The 19858-nt window shown below is 49.8% G+C and overlaps 1 protein-coding gene across 3 annotated transcripts in view; it reads right to left on the bottom strand.

Annotated features, from left to right (window-relative positions):
• The window catches only part of PTPRS (protein tyrosine phosphatase, receptor type, S), a 101270-nt gene that overhangs the window by 11576 nt on the left and 69836 nt on the right, over positions 1-19858 (bottom strand). Inside the window, exons 15-25 of one of the 3 annotated variants that reach the window (XM_009318402.1) lie at positions 18714-19304; positions 17948-18045; positions 17168-17421; positions 16653-16746; positions 16208-16423; positions 14239-14396; positions 13181-13192; positions 11280-11392; positions 8779-8826; positions 4547-4644; positions 1664-1787 (exon numbers count right to left, since the gene is read on the bottom strand). In XM_009318402.1, the coding sequence (XP_009316677.1) occupies positions 1664-1787; positions 4547-4644; positions 8779-8826; positions 11280-11392; positions 13181-13192; positions 14239-14396; positions 16208-16423; positions 16653-16746; positions 17168-17421; positions 17948-18045; positions 18714-19304 (1806 nt within the window). The remainder of the gene's footprint in view (positions 1-1663; positions 1788-4546; positions 4645-8778; positions 8827-11279; positions 11393-13180; positions 13193-14238; positions 14397-16207; positions 16424-16652; positions 16747-17167; positions 17422-17947; positions 18046-18713; positions 19305-19858) is intronic. The other 2 variants (XM_009318404.1, XM_009318403.1) reach the window with 2 other exon arrangements.

Below are 19858 nucleotides of genomic sequence, written 5' to 3'. Positions count from 1 at the left end.
CAGGAGGAAAGGTGGCTGTGCAGCAGCAGCAGAAACGTGATCAAGGCTGAGCTTCCGGAATTAATCTCCTCTCCAGCCCTCTCGGGTCCACTCTGTAATTTAAAATGGTGGCCATGAGCTCCTGCAGTGTTTTGCTGTGTGACAGGCCCAGTTACAGAGAAGTCACGGAATTAAAGCCACTACTTCTTCCTGACCAAGCAGACAGTGACAATCTGCAGCCTTGACAAATCCAGATTTAAAACAAAGAGAAAGCAACAACTAATTCCTCCAACTCCTTTCATCTTCCAGCCCTCAGCATAAAATGCAGCCTGGTAGGAAGGAACACACCAGCCAAGACATGTCAGAACCTCTCAGATGCTTGAAAATTAAACCTTGGCCCATCACACTTGCACCACCGGTCCCTCACGATGCCGCCTGGGCAGAGTTAGGACTGCTGCCTGCATCCAGCCCTGTGCTTCTGCTTTCCTAAGAACCAGACTAGCCCAAAGCGTCCTTCATTCCTACACTTGTGTTCTTCTCTTTTCCCTTGAATGACAAGGCAACTTTTAAAAGACTTAGCTTTCCTTGGCTCATACAATATTAATCTCAGAAGAAAAACAAGCCAGAACAGTCATCTTCACAATGAGAAATGTTTAAAACCCTCTAAAGGCAGACAAGACCAATCCAGATTTGTGCAGCTTTTTGGCAAATCACCACGATCTGTTGTAACCCCAGGAACAGCTCTTCCACTTCCCCGCGTCCCTCAGAGTTACCTCAGCGGAGGGAGATTATTCTAGCAATTCCCTTGTCACTAAGGCTTCTGAATTAACCTTTACATTCACCAGGGGTTTATTAGGACATCCCATATCCTCTCTGCTCAGATGATCAGCTCTTGGCAATGCAAGACTGGCCTTAAATGCTTTATCTGTACAACACAGCCACACACAACCTGAGATGATGAAACTCAAATATTATCTCGACGGCAGCAACCAAAGCAGGTGCCCTGTTAAATTCCATCTCCTCTCCACCAAAAGCCCCTCTTATCCTAGTATGCACCAGAACAACTCTGTCAAGAGCCACGAGTTGTGAAATTTAATGTAAATTTTCTGACTGCACCATCACTCACATAAGCTCAGGAAACAATTTATGACCTACCAGGCTAACACTAACCCCTTCTTATTCTTAGCCTTTTAGGGGCCAGGACTGCAGCAGAAGCTGCATATCAAGTAATCTGTAGATTACAGTAGCCTGTACAACTCAGCAGCCACATCTTTGCTATGTTGCTGACACTCACAGATGTACAACTAGCCCTGGGCTTACTTCTCATTCATCCGCTGTACAGATACACTCCCCATCCATTGCCACCCACTGCCCTGTTCCCGCTCTCTCTAAAGCACTGGTCTGAATTCTTCCCATTAGCCAGAAACGTATGGAGCAGGGATCTCCAAGTAAAGCGAAGACAGGTTCTTGACAAACCACCCCTTGAAATGAGAGATTGCAGCTCCAGGGAATATGTCAGTCATCAGAATATAACACACGCGTGCTTGCTGAACTCCCAGGGAGATGCTAAGAGATGCTAATATAAACAGAGGGTAACAGGGAAGGGAGAAGAGCATGTGCAATATGTTTCCCTGCAGCAACTTCAGCCTAGTGCTAACACGTAGGAGTAGAGATGCTACAGTACCTTCAATGGGCAGCAGGATGACGCGCGAATGGTCATAGGCAATCACGTTCGCGTAACGGTTTTTGGGCTTGTTCACTTCGAGGTTGGAGTGCTCCCAGGTGAACTGCTGGCCAGGGTCAATGGACTGGAGGAATTGGGAAAGAAAACGGAAGAGTCAGAGAGGAGAAAAGCAGCAAATCAAGCTCCGAATACCTTGTTCCACATGAGACAGATCATGGCTCTGAAGATCTAACTGAGGAACGCAGCATTCACCATTTGCTTCCCTCAAGAACTGATCTTTGCTGTGGAAAAGCCCCAGCCTGGTGGCACAGCGTGCTCACGTCCCATCTCCCTTGGCCCCAAGCGCACCCAGAGTGATACCTGAGATAATTCCCCCTCTGGCACGATGCAGTGCAACCCGGTGGCAAAAGCATCAGTGCAATTTCAGGCTGCAATACGGAGGCCTTGGATCGTACTTCTGCCGAGGCTGCATTGGATTAGTCACAGCCCTGCGTTACTGACACTGATAAACGGCTGGCAATTGGGAGAGAACAACAGGAACAATCACATCAGTGTGTATTTATGAAATGATGAAGAGGCTAAATCTGTGCATGTTTAAACTAAACAACGATTAAGAGGGCATAAATATACCAGTGCCTTGGTGAGTACTAATACCTGGAGAAGAAGATATTTAAGCTAGGACAAGGTTTATAACCCTGTGTGTAAGCAGGGCATGAAACGTCAGGGAAAAACCTTGCTGTCATGGGCAGCAGGAGGGGACCAGGCTGCTCCACGAAGAGCAGAGGCGACATGACTTGGGACCACAAAGACTCCGTGCCGAAGGTCTCCCAGGTGCGAAGGGGTGAGGAAGCACCACAGGAGTCTGGCAGGGGCAGGCACCTGCCTGCTCAGCAGGACGAGAGGAGTGCATCTCCCCGGACAGAGAAGGGGTAAGAACCCTGGCCCCAAGAACCTGAATGAACGTGGCTTTTTCCTAGAAGGGATGAAGGAGTAAACAATGAAATGCACTGGAGAGAAAAATCCCCTCTGCCTGTCCTGGTAATTTATGCCAGGTTTGGTGGTTGTTGTTTTTTTTCCTGAAGTCCAGCTGTCCCAGATATGGAAATTAGGTTAATTACGTTTACCTCTAAATCCTCAGCCAGAGAATTAAATAAAACAAGGGCTTAATTCCTTCATCATTTTGCAGAGCCCTAGGGGTTTGCCTCAATTGGAGGCTTGGCAGGAGCGTGCCGAGTTGTGTTTCCCGCTGTTCGCTCTCCCTCTCCCTGCCCGCCACCCCTGGCCGGTGGGAACAGGGTCCCACACACGCCTGCCTGGATTCGTCCCTTTGAGCTCGCAGGGGTCGGCCCTTGCCAGGCACCCGCTCCCTCTGCCCTCCCCTGCCTGTGCCGACCCCAGAGTCCCCCGGGCACTGCGCAGCTCTGGTGGCCGTGGCTACACTGGTACAGAACGACCCGACACAAACGTCCTCTTGCACTCTCGCTGCAGAGCATTCCTAACTAATGGGTATTTATACTGTTGTAATGTGTCTGTTTGCTCTCTATCCCTCTAATCTTGCCTCGCATTCATTTCATTAGCGATGTTTGTTTAGCTCTGGCTCTCCCACTAGAGGAGGTTGTGCTGGAACAAAGCCAGGGCACTTGGGATATTGCATTATGCAAATCAGGCTTTGAAATCTGGATAGAGCATATTAACAGGCTGCTGCTCCCCCCGTGCCCCAATGTGGGGTGAAAGACCCCAGCAGAGCAAATGTGCCTTCTCCAACGCGCGACCCCCCCTTCCATGGGTGCGGAGCTGTGAGTACAGAGCTGCTTCACGCATGCCGATGTTTGCAAGCCAGACCGGGGAGAAAGCATCCCAGAACCAGTCCTTTGTTCAGAAAATATCCCCTCACTCGGCCTGCAAACAGAACTAGGCAGCCTAGACTAGCCTAAAAATATTGGGGCATTTTATGTCTTTGAACAACAACAACAACAAAAAAATCAGTCATATGTTCAATCTGCAATGAAAGCAACCCGCATACCGATGGCCCCGGCAGCACCGGGCATTCGCACTGGGATTTAACCGGTGCTGATGCAGCCACAATACTGTGAGCGGACAGGAGCAGGTTTGTGCAAGCGCACAGCCCTTCCCCGTCTGGCGACAAGGATGCCACGCTATGTAGCGGCAGCGGTAACATGGGGGCTATGATGCTCTTCGCCTTCCCCCCTCGGTCTGCCTTGGGACTGACCCGACCCGTCAGCCCCAGCAAGGTGGGAATTTTACAGACTGAGATAGTAATTTGAAATACAAGTCCAGCAGCTGCAGCTGGTCACCCACAGAAACCCATTTGAGTAACCAAACATTAGCAGGAAGGAGAAAAAAGAGCACAAAAACCCCAGAGAAGACAAGAAAGGCACAAATCATCCTGTTTTCTCAGCTTTAGCTCTGTGGCTGCTGATCACGTCAGCTGTGGAGGACTTACTGTTCATCTCACCTAACTTCAGCTATCTAAAATGGGGTATCACATTCCTTGGCTTGGTCCTCGCCATGTTCAGCAGCAAGACCCAGGCACCCCCAAGGACAACACCCCATCCTGTCTGTCTGGCAGTCGTCTTCCAGAAGTGCATCCCCCTCCACGAAGGGAGCTCACACCCTGTCCAAGATACCCACTCTTTGGACAGGGAACGGCTCATGAACCAAGCCTCTTTCTTTTCTATGATCTGGAATTTAACCTAGCAAAGCACTGAGCAAGTACTTAACTTTAAATACATAAATAGCTTTTTTTATTTCAACTAACCAGATCCTTAAAATGAAGCTATGTTTATTTGGATGAGGGCCTGTCTGAATTTCCTAATTCCCTGGCTCTGCGAACCCATGCACAGCACTCACTCTTGCTCATACCTCATACTCTTGGGACAATTTCAGGTTATCATTAGCTTTGAGATGCTCTGTGTGTTCAGCCAGCTCGGAAACGGGGATTGGTGGGTGGCTGAGCATACCTAAAAGACAAGACAGCAGGAAAAGAATCTCATTTAATAATAACTAAAATTCACAACTGTTGCACACTTTATAAGAAAGAAGAAACAAGAAAAGAAAAAAAATTACAATGTAAGATCTGCAATGAAAGTAGGGAGGTTAGAAGAGAAGAATTCAGGGCTCGAAATTGTGTCCTTGGAAGTAAAAAATAAAAATCAAGGAAATAAAAAAAACAGTAAAATGAGAGTGTTCCCATGATGGCCCCATTTTCAATGTGTAAATCAGAGCAAAACAAAAAGGAAAATCCGAAGAGCAGATGCGTGTTAGCGATTCCAATAGTGGACTTAAAATGAGCAAACGCTGCCAGAGGAACCTACGCAGCAAATGTTACAGCACCCACAACGATCATAAACAAACTCCAACACAAAAGAAGGGAAGGGGCAGGGATCCAGCCAACCATGGTGATGTGGGGCAGGGGAAGGGAATGCAGATGGGGGGAAGCAGGGGAGGCTTTTCAGGAATTGTCCTTTGCACAACATTGGCTCTGTAAGCTTCTTGGTGAGCTCATGGATGCAGCAGTCTAACCTTCACTGCTCCAAGAGCGCGACCAGGTATGGAAATGTCAAGCACTGGCTCCTCTTCCCACTCATGGCTCGTAGATGATGTTCCTTCTGCAGCACAGCCTGCAGATGGCTAGCACTGCTCTGTCCTCACCCTCCCTTTTCCACCTGCGGAGCAGGCTGTACCGCCCCTGTTGCAGTCTCTGCTGGGTATGTCATTACCTTTTGTGACGGAGAGGCAAAAGATCCTCTTGCCCCTTCTTGGTCTGGGGGATGGGAAACAATTTGCTGGGGAGACCAATGCCTCATGACCCTAGTTCACCTGCTGCCCTTGCAATTCTCACCAACACGTAGTTGTGCTTGTATTGAGGCAGACAGAACTGCCAGAGAACAGACTCGATCTTCTCTGAGATGTACTGGTAGTGGGAGGGCCACGCTACATCAGACTGGTCAGACTGAAGACACATCTCGGCCGCGAACGGGGCTGAGCAGCCAAGGCAGACTCCGTTTTCAGTCTGGAGTGTGATTTACACACCCTGCTCCGAGAAGGGGCAGCTGGAGCTCTGGAAAGAGCAGGGATGTTTCCCGTCCTATCATCTCAAATAGCTACACTACAAATCAAGGTGGAAAAGCGCTCCGTGCTTTGCTCATCTGCATTGGATCATGTGTTTCCAAAGGCTTCCCATGCTGTCTGCCAGCTGATCCCGCTACGAATGACAGCGGACAGGCAAGGACAGCAGCATGCCGAGAAGCCCTGGGCAGTGCCCCCAATGAGAAGGAGAGGAGTGGAGAAGAGATGGAAGCCAGGGAGAATTTCGAGCCCCGTGGGTGTTGGTGTGCGACAAAGCAGCGGCAGTGGCAGCAGCATGGTCAGATACTTTGAAAACTCAGCACAGAGATGGCAAAGCAAGCATGACATCCTCAGTTTTACAGTGACTTCTACAGAGATGCTGCCTCCCCCAGGCCTGGGGACAGGACGAGTTTGCCACAGAGTGGGGATTTGAGCCACCACTCCAACAGGTTTCTCCTAAGCTAACTAGATACCTATTTTCAGCACAAGGAAGTCTGGCTGAAAATAGAAGGTGGCGGGGCGGAATAGACCAAAAAAGCTCATAAAAATAACCCTGAAGTATTCTGGAGGCTGCGCTGGCTCCACGCTACTCTGCTGAGGATCAGGGCAGAAAGTCTCTCCCAGCTCATGGAGGAGAAGCTCCTAGTTATCTTTTGCTGTCCTGTAGCCCATTGCACGTGGAGAAGATTTCTCCTTTGCTTCCCACCCTGGACTGGAAGGTGGCTGCCATCCACCCCAGTATCACGGCAGTGGAGGCAGACTGGGGGCGTTTGGAGAAACTGGTCCTCTCTCTGCCTGCATGGGACGGGAGGGCCACACTGGCTGAGATGCCAGAGATCAGAGACCAAACCATGTTAATATTATAAACACTTTTCACAGCGTCTGTCCTTCTGCCTCTAAAAGTAAGGGCTGAAGAGGGCAGCAAACATACCTTGAGCTGTAGCATTAGAGCAAAGCCAAACCCTACTCAGAACAAGTTCTGGCAACTCAATAAGCTGTCTCCAGATCTCTGCGGGTCACCCCCTTGCTGACTTCTTCCCACCTGGGCTGGGAGGCAGCCAGGCAGCTCTTGGCCCAGCTGCCATCACCTGACTCTGCTGCAAAAACCTACAGATTATTTGCTGAAGTGTGCTTAGAAACACAGCGCCATAAATGAAATCCCAAATGACGAACACGCAGATTAAAAGGAAAAAAATAAATGATCAGAGAACTCAGTAATAATGAGCAAGCAAGAAAAAAACACCCAGATTCTCTCTGGCTTAAAAGTCATGGAGCAATACGTGTCATTCCCTCTGAAGGGATTTCACAAGTTTCCTTCATAAAAGCTCCAGGAAAAATCCTCAGTGTGACCGGCTCCTGAAAACCAGCTCTTGTCTTTGCTGGGGAACACCCTGCCCTCACCTCCACCCCACAGCAAACAGACACTGGCTGAGAGCACATGGGAACTTGCCTTGTTTTGCTGATGTTAAAGACAGAAATCTCCTTGTCGAATTGATTTCTAGGGTTCTTTATAGTAAAAGACGACCGGAAACCTCTGCAGCGATAAACACTTTCCTGGTCAAAATGCCAAGGGCATCGGGGTTCCCATTAAGATCCAGGAGGAGTCTGATATTACATGAGCCAGGAGCAGTACTTCCCAGTGGTACCAGCCGGCAATGCTGCGTCAGCTGCAGCAGCTTCTCTTTTGTTTGCTTTAATTCAACAACTCTTTTTTAGACAAGAAGGGAAATGGCTCGCAGGTTCCTCTGCCCAGCAGCCTCCCGGCTACCTGTGGGGCTGCCACCCAGGGAGACCTCCCACAGCAGCGAGGGTGGCAGAGGGAGCGCTGCCGTGGGCTGAGGTTCAGCCAAGGATCAGTGCAGCTTGAAAAAACCCACAAAACCCCTCTATTACAATAAGAGGGTTGAGGGGAGGTGGCAGGTGGACTGGGACAGTATTGACAGGAGTATTCAATACCAAAGAGACCCAATATTTGGATTAAACTATTCAGAAAACTGTCCCAGCCCTCACATCTCCGAGCACAAGCAGCATCTGTGATTCTTCACATTTGTCAGCTGAAACCTCACATCTACTTCCCTGCCCAGTGTAAAAAAAAACAAACATCAAACCCAAAACCCACCCAGCAAAGCTGGGATCTTGGCTTCTAATGGGGATGAAGTCTTTTAGAGCCAGTCTCATCTAACATTTCAATCACTTGAATCTCTCTAATCTTATCACAAAAGACTTGATTCTCTGTGCACCAGCCAACTCGCCAGAAACGTCACCCTAACATCTGTTACATGGGCCAGAGCCCATTTATCCTTGCAAAATCACCGCGGCTGGATGGCACTCTGCACGGAACCCAGGGGGTGTGGAGGACCGTGGAGAGGCCTCTGGTCTTTGTGCTCCTGGAACAAGTTGATGCCAAGGAACAGGCACCTGCCACAGATGGGAAATGGCCCTTTTCCTCATCTGACATGAAAAGGTGCCTGTGCAGCTCTCTCCAAAGAGCGAGGGGATCGTCAGCTGCAGCTCCGGTTTTCTCTTTCCCCACGTTACGAAGCAATGAACACAAAAACACAGGCACGCGCACATACAACGCTCACACACCGGTGCACAAAAGATTGCTTTCTGCCCGTGAATAAGTACGAGGGACATTTAGCCAAGCTTCAGAAATGAAACATCTTCGACAATGGGGAGAAAAGGAAGCCTTGAACCCAGGTCTTTCTCCTGAGACAGCAAAAGAGACACAGAAGGACAGACAGTGTCCCACACTGCTACCAGGGACTCTATTCTGCTGCTACTACCCTTGTCTTGCAAAAGGCCTGTTATTTGATACTGTAAAACTGGAAGCGCAGTTCAGACAAACAGATGGCACAGAAAAGGGATGAGATAGGCAAACACCGCAGGAATACAGAGAATCCGGCAAAAAAAAAAAATAGTAACAGGAACGAAACAGAATTGGAAAGGAAAGCGACAGAAGAGAAAAAAAAAATAATAATGGGGGGAAATGAAACCAACAGGAACAAAAACACACAGGAACTAACTTTCAAAGTCAAACTCAGGGTCACTGAGAGGGCTGCTCAGACCAGAATCTGCAGAAAACAGTAAAAAAAAAAATAAATAAAATATACACTTTTTTAAAAATTTCATGCTAATAAAAAAACAAAAAACAACATAAATCTAAAGAGGAAAAGAAAGTTATTTTTCGTGCTGATTAGGCTAGGACAGGATATCTAAGATGTGCTATGCTTTCCCCTCTCCGAGCTGCACAGATGCTCACGCACACTCCCATTCCCACATTCCCACTCTGTTTTGCTGCTGGGGACAGGATAGAGACTCTCTGCTTGCTGGACCCCGGGTCATCTGGCTGGAGAAGAGCCTACAGGCCCTCTTCTAAACCACAGTGTATTTAATTCAAATGGCTTTAATTCAGACAGCACCTATGGATTCTTCCCCTACAAATTGCACCACAATCTCTCCATCATCACCAACACACTTCAAGCTCTGATTTTCCATCCATTTTCACCCAACTGTTTGCAAAATCCCGTGGGAGGCAGGTGATCAACTCTCCCAAAGCCTTTAAAACCTTTTACTGCTTTACAAACTACATAGCAGAATAAACTAGCCAGATAAACTCTTTGGCCAGATAAACTTATAAAGAAAAGGTGGCAGCATCTTTCTAAAGCTAGACCAGACAAAGCCGCGCAGTCTTTTGAGCTCTGCAGACCTTTGCCTAGCAGAGCCTTAATGGCAGGTTTGCATGTCCTAGCTACCTTTTACAAGCCTCTTAGACCAAGAAGTCAGAGGTACAGCATGACCAAAACAGCAGGGGCGACAGAAGACAGACTCACTCATCTATTGATCACGTTAACTGCAGTTCGGAACTGCCCTTAGCTGACTTTGCTATCCTGTGGGGACAGGGAGAAATACCCAGTAAGGGAAACACATGAAACGGCAGCACTCCCAGCTGCTTCTTGGCACCCAGGCTAAGCTGGATGGCCACAACCTTTTATCTTTGCTTTTATCTCAGCATAGGTTTCACATGGGGGAGCACAGCTCTCTCTCTTGGGTCTCACATCACCACCTGGAGCACCCAGAAGCCAACCTGAACACTCCCAAAGGGAGCGCCTGTTTGCACCCTGTATATAACACTGAGCCCAGGAAAATGCAAACTGCTGCTGAGCTGCAGCTGGGGACGCTCAAAAGAAGCTGCTTATACAAAGGGCAGCAGGAGTCTCTCAAGCTTTCCAAGCAGTGCCCTGCTCAGTCCCTTACATGCTCAGAGAGACAGCAGACTGCTCTCCTGCTGCAGATCTCAAACACCTTCAGACCCTCCTGCAAAAGCACCACTGAGTAAGAGCTGATTTAGGGACCTAACTGCAGCTGAACTGCCCTGCATTCAGTTCCTGCATACGGGATTAAACCTGCTTCCATCCCCCAGCCGAGACTCAATCATTCCTAAGCTCGGGCTGATACCAATGGGTTGTTCCTAACTCTTTCCAATACGAAACCCTCAGCTCAGTGCTGCCTTTGTGCTTCCCCAAAGATCCCTACCCTCTGGGTACCTATTGACTTGCCAACCTCACCCTAAGAAAACTCAGACAACGCTAAGGACAGGACTGGGATGGGATGGGGAAACAGGAGCTGCGGAAACATTACTAACAAGCACAAAACAGCAAAAAAATACAAACAAACTGAAAACAACAGCCAGCCCCCCAAAAGCACAATAAATTCCCTTCCAAATCCTCAAGCACCAGGAACTCGGAGGCAGAGGTGTGTACCAGTGCACAGGCACTGTTCAGCATCGCCAAGTGTCTGTCTGCGTGAGGACGTGCCCGTGCCGGGCCGTGTCAGTGGCGGCTTGCAGAGGTGCCATGCAGGCAGCTTAGACATGCATGTACATGGGGACACACGTGTACAGAAAGGAGGGTGCATCGAGCTTCTCTGCCCAGGAGTTAAGTGCATTTATACGCTAGTTCAGCAGCTGATTGCAGCGATGGCTCCTGCCCTAAGCGAGGAGACGCTGCCTCGCCTGTGCGAAGCAGCCAGCTGCCTTTCTCTCTCCGCACAACCCATGGGGCAGGCCTGGCTCCTCACGAGTGTTTTGGCACGTGTGCAGGAAGCGCCAGTTACACACGTGGCTGGGCAGCCCGCCACGCTTCACCTCCACCGCCCCTGGGGATCTCCCAGCACGAGGCACGGCGCTGCACAGCAGCACTGGTGGTCTGGCAAGCCTGGCACGGCCACGGCACTTGCAGCTGCGTACTTAGCCCAGAACGCACCAATTTAGCTGGGTATCCAGGAAAGCCCTTCTTCCTGCCTTGCTAGTGCTGGGTAGAGCCTGTGCAAGGTCCTTGAGGTTTCCCAGCAAAGGTTTCTTTCAGCAGTCTCGCTTAGCATAGACAAGGCTTTGAGGTTCCTTGGCTGCACTAGGTCTCAAAGGCAGCACTGCAGCAGCCTTCATGCAGGCAGGAAGGGGCTAAGGAAAGGGCAGTTGCTCCACTCCTGCCTTCCCAGTGAGAAAGGCTGGTTTGCAGCCGGTTACCTGGAGTTTGGAAGTTGATGCGTCTCATTTCCACAGGGTCCTTAGGGTGGTGAGGGGTGATTTCAGCATTGTTCAGGAGGCACTTTGTCCGCGGCTCCGAATCTTTCCGTTTGCTTTAAAAAAAAAAACCCAACAAAACAAAAAAAAAAGAAAAAACAAAAACACAAAGCATCTTAGCTTATGGGCCTTTTAGTCTTTTCAGCAACTCAGGCCATGTTCAGACCTGAGTACGGCTCCCGCTGAAATCAGGGCCAGATGCAGCCAAGGTAAGTTACATAAAATGCATCAGAAAAGGGATGAGGTTTGGAAGGTTTTGTCAGTGCTGTATTTGATGGGTTTACAATGGCCCAGCAGCCCCTCAGCAGCTTTCAGACAAGTCTGGAAGTTCCCCCTTCTCACAGCAGAAGTACAGACAGGCAGCAAGGAGCAGCTGAGGTGCTGTGAACTCACACCTCAGCCTCCCTGCGCAGACAAGCCTCCACTGAACTCTGCAGAGCTCTGCAAGCAGAAACCTTCCAATTCTGGCCAAACCATTTTCAGCCTGAAAGAACCAGAGCCAACATAATCATTTGGAAAAGTACAGAATCTCCTGGCTGTGACCTTGGACATAAAATACTGATATTGCTCTGTTGGCTTGTTTAGGAGCTCTCAGTGCCTTGCTGCAGACAGAGAAGTCAGAGCAGTGGTTTTCAACCTTTTTTGATCTGCAGAACCCTAAAAATCTGGGTTCAAAAAACAGTGTAGACACATCCTCTCCCATCACAGCTGTGCCTGCTGAGATCTGTCTCACCTCCTTGCCAGAAGCTGAAGCCCGCTCCAACCTGCCAGCTGAGCTGCACATGTAAGTGCTTCCTAATATATTTTGCTCAAAATGGGCTAGGTTAGCTGAGGCAGTTGAAAAGTCTTTGCTGACCTGGCTCATTCTCCTTGAAAAGAATTTGGAAGCAAAGCCCAGTGCTTATCTGAAGATGTGATAACCTCTGGCAAGGGAACAGTGACAAGCTGCTGGGAGCAGAACTTCTCCAGCGGACAGAAAACACGTACCCACACCCTGAGGCTTGCAAATATTGTCCTAGCCCTTCTAGCAAGATGGCTGTAGAGCTCCTTGCCTTGGGTTGCACAGAAGCCTCCAATAATATCCCTGCAGCAATAATGGCAATTACTTAGAGGTTATTCAGAGAGGAGGTTATTCAGTACATTTTTAGCTGTGCCTTAATGTCATTAATAGCTAGAAGAAGTGGCATGAGCCCTGCCAGCACTGCATGGGGCAGCATTCTGGAATTACACCACTTTGCAGTTTGGGAGTAGTTTATTTTTGCCACAGTTCTGAAACTGCTGTTAACAGTTCATTGGCTAAACCCATCAGTTACTTCCAGTGAAAGCTCTCCCAGCCTTGGAAATGGTTCGAAATAAGTCTCATTTTTGCAGTCATAAACGAACTCTGTTAGAAGTCCCTGGCTGATGGGGCAAGAAGAGCTTTTGCAACGGGGCGAGGACAGCTCAGCTGGTGAGATTCTGCTTCCAGTATGCCAGTGGCTCAGGGACAGCCTGCACGGAGCAGTCAGACATGGAGAAAACCTGCTTTCACCTCTGACTGCAACACAAATGAGTGTTTGTCTGCTCCATTAACCCAACATTTTATGAGCCATTTACTGTCACTGCTGCTCAGCTTGAGAAAGGCCATTATATTTAGGAATGGACAAGGAGGAAAAAGCTGGGCTTTCTTTGCTTTTTCTGCCCTGATTCAAACATGGTCCTGTGCTAGTCTGGCACAGGGTGTCTGTTAGGACAGATCTAATGGTAGGAACTGTACCAACAAAGCCCCATCACCACAGACAGTAAACACTACCTAACACACAGCAAGAAAGAACCTAAGTAAATTGCAAATCTGGTGCTCTTACCTGTCTGGCTTGCTGTCCAGGAAAGCAGTAAGTGGAGAGAAGACAAGACAAATGTTCAGGTTAGAAAGGACTTGCAGAGGAAGGGGGAAGCATGTGCTCAGCTCTAACCCTGGTAACACAGGTGGAAGGTGGGACCAGCACAGGTTACCCATTTAGATCAGTGCTAATAAACACCAACAAGGGCCACCTGAGCACCTGGCCCCAGAGCACTTGTGTGTCCTGCAGCTTCACACATCCTGGGATGCAAAAGACACACCCATGTGCATAAGCAAACACACCTGTGCAGATGAAAGATGGGGTACAGTTAAGAAAGCTCCCTCCATCCCGGGTACTAGATGTCCCAGCTAAGGACACCCCTGCACTGGCCATAGCTGCCATCCTGCCCCTTTTCTTGATCTATTTTGCGCAGCATCTGCTTCCTCTTTCATTGCACAGTGTGGCCTGTGTGTGCTCAAGGGGCCCCCGTTCCCATCCACACACCATGAGCTGCTCTGAAGGCCAAGGAAAAGGGAGAGATTTCCATGGGTTGCTCCTTCCTCTCTCCTGCAGACTCACATTACACCTCTGCTGCTGCTGTTCTTGTCTCCCAACTCCAGCTGAAAACCAGTTTGGGAACAATGGAGGCCTCTGCTGATCCACAGCACAAAGGTGCTTTTTCTGCATCACCCCCACTGTGCAGACACACACACACAGAACGCACAGGAAGGGGAGCCCGAGGCTGTGGCTGTGAGCAGCTCTTCTGGAGGAGACAGGCAAGAGACCTGACAAACTCACTGAACATGTGCCACAGCAGACTGTCTACAGACAAGCACAGCTTTACTGAGAGTGCCATGGGGGTAGACTCTGAAGCAGCAAGTCCCTGCAACCCACTGCTAACCTCTCCTGTGCCAGTCAGACCCTTCCATTTCAGCACTGTGCCTTAAGGCTCCTCTCTCTGGTGCTGGTGGAAGGATTTGCCCTCAGCTGACAACTATAGGACCAAGGAGGAAATCCCCTTTAGGGGCCAGAGCTGGGGACATTCGGAATGGTCACAGATCTGGGCAAGAAGCATCTCTTACTTTTTGTAGAGTAGAATGGCAATGACAATGCAGATGATGAACACCACGGCCAGGACGGGCCCGATGACCCAGATCAGCCCTTCCTCTCCATCAATGATCGGCTGTGGATCGGGGTTGTCCAGCTGGATGGGATCGGAGAAAGGACTAGCAGCAAAAGTCTGGAAGACATGAAAGATTGTGGAACAGAGTTCAGAGATGGAATGGGGACTGAAAACAATGGGCAAGCATACAGTATTCCACAAGAGAAATTGCTAGAGAGGATGTGAGCTCTCTGCAACACAAACCAAGTAAGAACAGAGAAAATGCCCTCTTCAATCTATAGAAAAAATTCTTGTCTGTGAGCATCCACGTGACAGGTATCTTCCTCCTCCAACGGTCCAGGCAAGACAGACCATTGAAAGATCACATTCACGTGAAGTTGTAGACTGGCTCGTGCCCATGGCTCACCTAATCTTGCAGCCAGGAAGGTGCTTTTAGAAAACCAGTTGACTATGCCTCTGTTCCACCACATCCCTGAGCCCTCTCCACTGCCACAAACACACAAATGCTTTCTCCAAGCTCTCATGTAACCATCTGGATTTTGACAGTCAGATGGGATTACAGAGAAAGAGGGAGGGGATTAAAACAAGAATTAATGCTTAGAAACAGTCTGGTCTGGTGACTGAAAAAAAACAGCCCTTACAATTCAATATAAATTAATAAAATGCAGTATGTCTCCTCTGGTCCCTCTGCAGTGAGCTGGGCTCTTGAAGAGAACCAGAGGCACATTCAAACCCATCAGAGTCCTGACTAACGGGCATTGCCTGCTTGTTCTCATGAGTGCTACAGTCTCCCCACCCCAGGAAGGCTGCATTCCCTCCCATCTTACACAGAAACTACAGAAACTAAAATGCACAGAGGAGAACCGGCATGCCCTGGTTTGAGTGAAAAGTCTGGGACGGGACAAGAACAGGACATCTGGGCTCTAGGTCCTCGAATTCTATCAGCTCTCAGCAAGACTGAAATACTGCTACATACTTGGGAGCTGCTGTGAATCCAGGCCGTTGTGAGCGAGTATGCAGTACCTTGTTCTAAAGCAGAAATTACCACAAGCTGCAGTAATCCGATTGAGAAACCCATTCAGAAGCGTGTCAGCCTAATCCTTTAATATCAAATACACAACTAAATATTTATTTGGGCAAAAAACCTCTGAAAATCCTTAATTTCAAATAGCTCCCTGCTACAACTCCATGGGGGGATTTAAAAACAACAAAGTATTAGACTGTTTCCTATTGTGCATGAGGGAGGAGGCAGGTAAATATTCAAACAGTTGTTTTCATAAAGCCAAACCCAGCACCACTGAAATCAGCAGGTGCTGAAGTGGTAAAAAGAGCAGAGAGCACATGTAGTTTTCCATTAAAAAATGCTCCCTTCTCTGCTTGGCGGGGAACTTAGCAATGACCAGGCGTGTGACATGCTGCTCTCAAAGCAGGATGTCCAGGGTCATTGCTCTAAGGAATACAAGGACAGCCTTTACAAGAAATTACTCTTTGTAAAGGGGTTTGACCTAGGGATCTCTGAACTTGAGTGTAGTACTGAGTGGATAGTTCAGTACTCCCCATTCTGGACTCAAATGTGGAGCCACAAGTGTAGCAAGTCCCGCCTATGAAGACTGGCAAAATGCAGCAGCAGTGCACGCGATGCTTGCGTCATTAGCCTGTCTGCTTGGAAGAGCACGTTTGCTGCATGCAGACACAAGCACAAACAGCTCCAATAGCCACATGCAAAAGCTCCACAGCTGGACTGGAAGGTCTTTACAAAGAAAAAAACCTCAAGCTCTGGCATCTGGTGGGAGAGAGTTACAGAGAATGCCAGGAGGGCACCAGGGCTGCCGGCAGCTCACGAGGGAGCAGCTGCCGTCTCTGGTTGATAATGGGGATATAGGGGCACGAGCATCTGAAGAGGGCAAGAGAAAGCAGGCAGCACTTACGGCCTCAGGTTCCTGGAGCACTGCCAGGATGAAGATGACATATTTCTGCCCCGGCTCCAGAGCTCTGTTCTCGAAGTTGTCATAGTGCTTCATGTCCCCCAAGATGAAGTGGGAGGGGAGGGAGCGAAAACGGGCAGCAATGTAGGGCTTGGGGAAGTCCAGTTGTCGGGAGTGACGCAGACTTCGGCGTCGGAGCCTGGCAATGTCCTGAATGAGCTGGAGGAAGCAAAGGAACACTCTGAGCCCTGACGCCTTCAGCACCATCAAGGGAGCAGGAAGGAAGGAGAGCCAAACCATCCCACTCAGACTGGCCATACCTTAGCTACTCAGAACGTGGAGCACAGACACCCCAAAACCACCCCTCCCAGGCTCTCAGGTCACCATCCCATCCATTACAGCTGTTTGCTCTCTCCCTACAGCTGGCTTCAGTTTCACCCACACTCACCTCCTCCAGGTCCATCTCCTCAGGGCTGCCCAAGGGGTTGAGGAACTGTCCTCCCCGGGACTTCCTTAGAGGCACCACCACAATGTAGTAAGCCCTAAGAGTTGGGAGTAATCAGAATAAATAGAAGGAATTAGTCTCCTTCCACGAGCCACAGAAGAAGAGAGTGCACACACTGATGTGGAAGGCTAGGTTTGCCCAAACAGCCCCACTGGCCCAATCCAGCAAGCCCCTTATTTTTAATTTAGCACAGTTGTTATTGCTGCTCCTGGAACGGGCCTGGATTCAGTGGCAGCCCCATATGATGTGTCTCCTTATTTACTCCCTTTGCATTTCTTTAGCATCCCCTGTTATCTCTGGGAAGTAGCTCCAAAAGACAACAGTAAGCAAGGCTAAAAATACAGGGAACACAACCCTGCCACTGCCCTTGCGGGTTTGCACTGCGGACTCCAGCCGTCATGGCTGACCCCCGCAACATAAACTGAGCACCCCGCGTCTGCAGTTTAACAGAAACCTACTGGACAGGCACAGAGCTCTTCACATCTGGGAGAATCACCACCACGTTGCCATCAGCATCAGGCTTGTGGGTCACCTCTGGCTTCTTTGATAACATGTCAGCAGCGGTCCAGGCAGCGACGTTCTGCTGCAAGCCACCCATGCTATTGCCCTGGTTCATGAGAACGAAGTTGTAGAACGTGCGGGGCTTCAGGTTGGTGATGAGTTTCTTGGTGGTGCGGCCGTCCACATCGACATTCAGCCCGTTGTACTGGATCTGTGGGAGGCGAAGAGGCAGCAAAATTGTACCATCAGCAAGGCTGATACTGCTCAAGCAACCAAACTCCTTCCTCCCCATTGCTTCGGTTTGCAGAGAACATGGGGCACTCAGCTGTGCCATGCTCCACCCCGCTCTGCCAGAGCTGGAGCAAACACAGGAATGGGAGGCATTTGAGTGGGAAGCCGTGTGTCTCTTGTGCCCATTGCACAAGAGGGTCCCCAGGTATAAGGCAGATGCAGGACAAAGCCTTGAGACTTCTCTGGGAAGAGAAATTTTTATCTGGAAATGGGAAAATTGTGGTAACTTGCCTAGGGAGGCAATGATTTGGTAACAGAGGTGGGAATGCAAACCAACAGCCCTGATTTTCAACCCATCTCCTTGATCTAGTGGTTAACCATTATCTGTCCGTATCTGAGAATTGAATCCAGAATTCCTGCCTCTTACAACCTCTTATTCAAACCAACAGACAAGACTCCCAGGAAAATGAGAAGGAACACAGTTCTGACTCCTCCCTTCCACTTGCCTTGTATGGGGTGGGAGAGTTGTAATTCTCAGGAAACTCCCAGCTCAAAAGGACCGATGTCTTTGTCACCATCTTCACCTTGAAGTTTTTGGGTAAAACTGCTGAGAGAAAAGTGAGGAGGAAGGGGAGAAAGGAGAAGAAAAAGCAGCAGAGGGAAGGAAGAGCAAGAAAGAGAAGGAAGAGAATGTCAGGCACTGGCAAAAGGGCCTGCCAGTCTGGGTCTGGCTGCTGCTGCAGGAACGGAAGGGCTCGCTCCCTCCTCCACACTTTGCTTGAGTTTTGCCAAGGTCCATCTCCCAGTGCTCCCTGTCCCCATACCTAACCCCAGGGAGGGGTGAGGGAGGGTGCGTGGCTTTGTCCACACACTTATGGGTCTGGGTGGCTGCTGCAGGAACGAGGTGCTGGCTTTCTGAGCATGCTCAGGTGAGGAAACCCATCCCAGGTCACATTTTTGAGGTTTTTTGATTTTTCTGTTTTGGCTGTTTGCAAAAGCTGAAGAAAATGCTCTTCCCACCTGTGTAGCGACTGGCCCCCCACTTCAGGTGCCAGTGAAAGAAGGGTGTCCGGACTTAACTTAGAAGAAAGTGGTAAAAGGGACTTACCTGGCACAAGGCAGAGAGGAGCTGAGGGACTGAGTGTGAAACCAGAGTGCTTTGCATTTACTCACGAGCCTGGCTGAGCCTGGCTTGACCTCTCCAGCTCTCTGCCTCCCGGCACTAGCCCCGGTTACAAGGAGAGAGAGGGAGGAGAAACCGGTAAGTCCTACCTTGATCCAGCTGGAACGTCCGATACTGGACGGTCGGGCTGTATGGCCCGGGGCCTTTACTGGTGTGAGCACGGATTTTAACATCATAGGCGGTGTTGGGTTTGAGGCCGTTGAGGGTATACGAGTTCTCTGGGGAGGGGGGCAGGTCTTTTTCCAGTGGGTTGCCGGGAGAACCGGCTTCCCGGTAGGCCACGGTGTATTTGACGATGGCTCCATTCCTCTCGGCCAGCACGGGCGGGAGCCAGCCAAACTGGACCGACATGGAAGTGATGTTGCTCGCCTCGAGGATTTGGGGATAACCCTTGGGGATGTCTTCAGGGGTGGTGAGTTCCTGCACAGCTTCCTCCCCAAAGCCAGCCCGGCTTTTCACGGCCAGCTTGAAAACATACGTGGCGCCCTTGTGGATGCTGGGAGCGGTGTACTTATCCTCCAGGGCCGTGAACTCCAAGGTAGCCAGGGGGTCGACATCCTTGCGGCCAAACTGGAGCCGGTAGCCCATCACCTGGCCTTCCGCATCCAACGGAGGCTCCCATTTCACCAGAAGAGTGTTCTCCTCTGTCTGGTGCACAGACAGGATGGGCTTCCCTGGGACTGGGAGAGAAGAAGGACACCTTCAGTCATACATGGGATAGGGTGGCTGGTGAGGAGATGCAAAGACTCTTAAGCTGCAGCAACAGGTTCCTCAAATCAGCGGCAAGGTTTCAGCTTGACTCTGTGTACTTTAGTGTATCCCCCTGTAAACCGAGCTGCTGCTGCTACCCACCCACCGTACAGGTGGTTGGTCTCTATCAAGTTTAGGAAATGAGGTGCATTGCCAATGTGTCAGCTGTGAGGTGCTGACACATTTCTGGAATTATTTTCTTCCCTTTCCTCAGGACGGAAAGGTGTGCACAGCTCCTCCCTTACCACTGGATCACATACTCTCCCACAGCTGGGAAGAACAAACTCAGGAATCCTGACTCCCAGCCTCCTATCCTAATCACCCGAGCAGATTGCTTCCCAGGGCAGGGAAGAACGAATGCAGGAGTCCCCCAGACTCCCATCCTCTCTCTCTCTCCCCCCCCATTACACAACACAACTCATGCAGAAAGAGACCGGAACAGATTGGCTCAGGCTGGGAAGTCCACAGCAGCTGAGGGTGAAGT

The sequence above is a fragment of the Pygoscelis adeliae genome, unplaced genomic scaffold (genome assembly GCF_000699105.1).
Source record: "Pygoscelis adeliae isolate BGI_AS28 unplaced genomic scaffold, ASM69910v1 Scaffold582, whole genome shotgun sequence".
NCBI classification, from domain to species: Eukaryota; Metazoa; Chordata; class Aves; order Sphenisciformes; family Spheniscidae; genus Pygoscelis; species Pygoscelis adeliae.
This window is presented reverse-complemented; position numbering and strand designations above follow the sequence as displayed.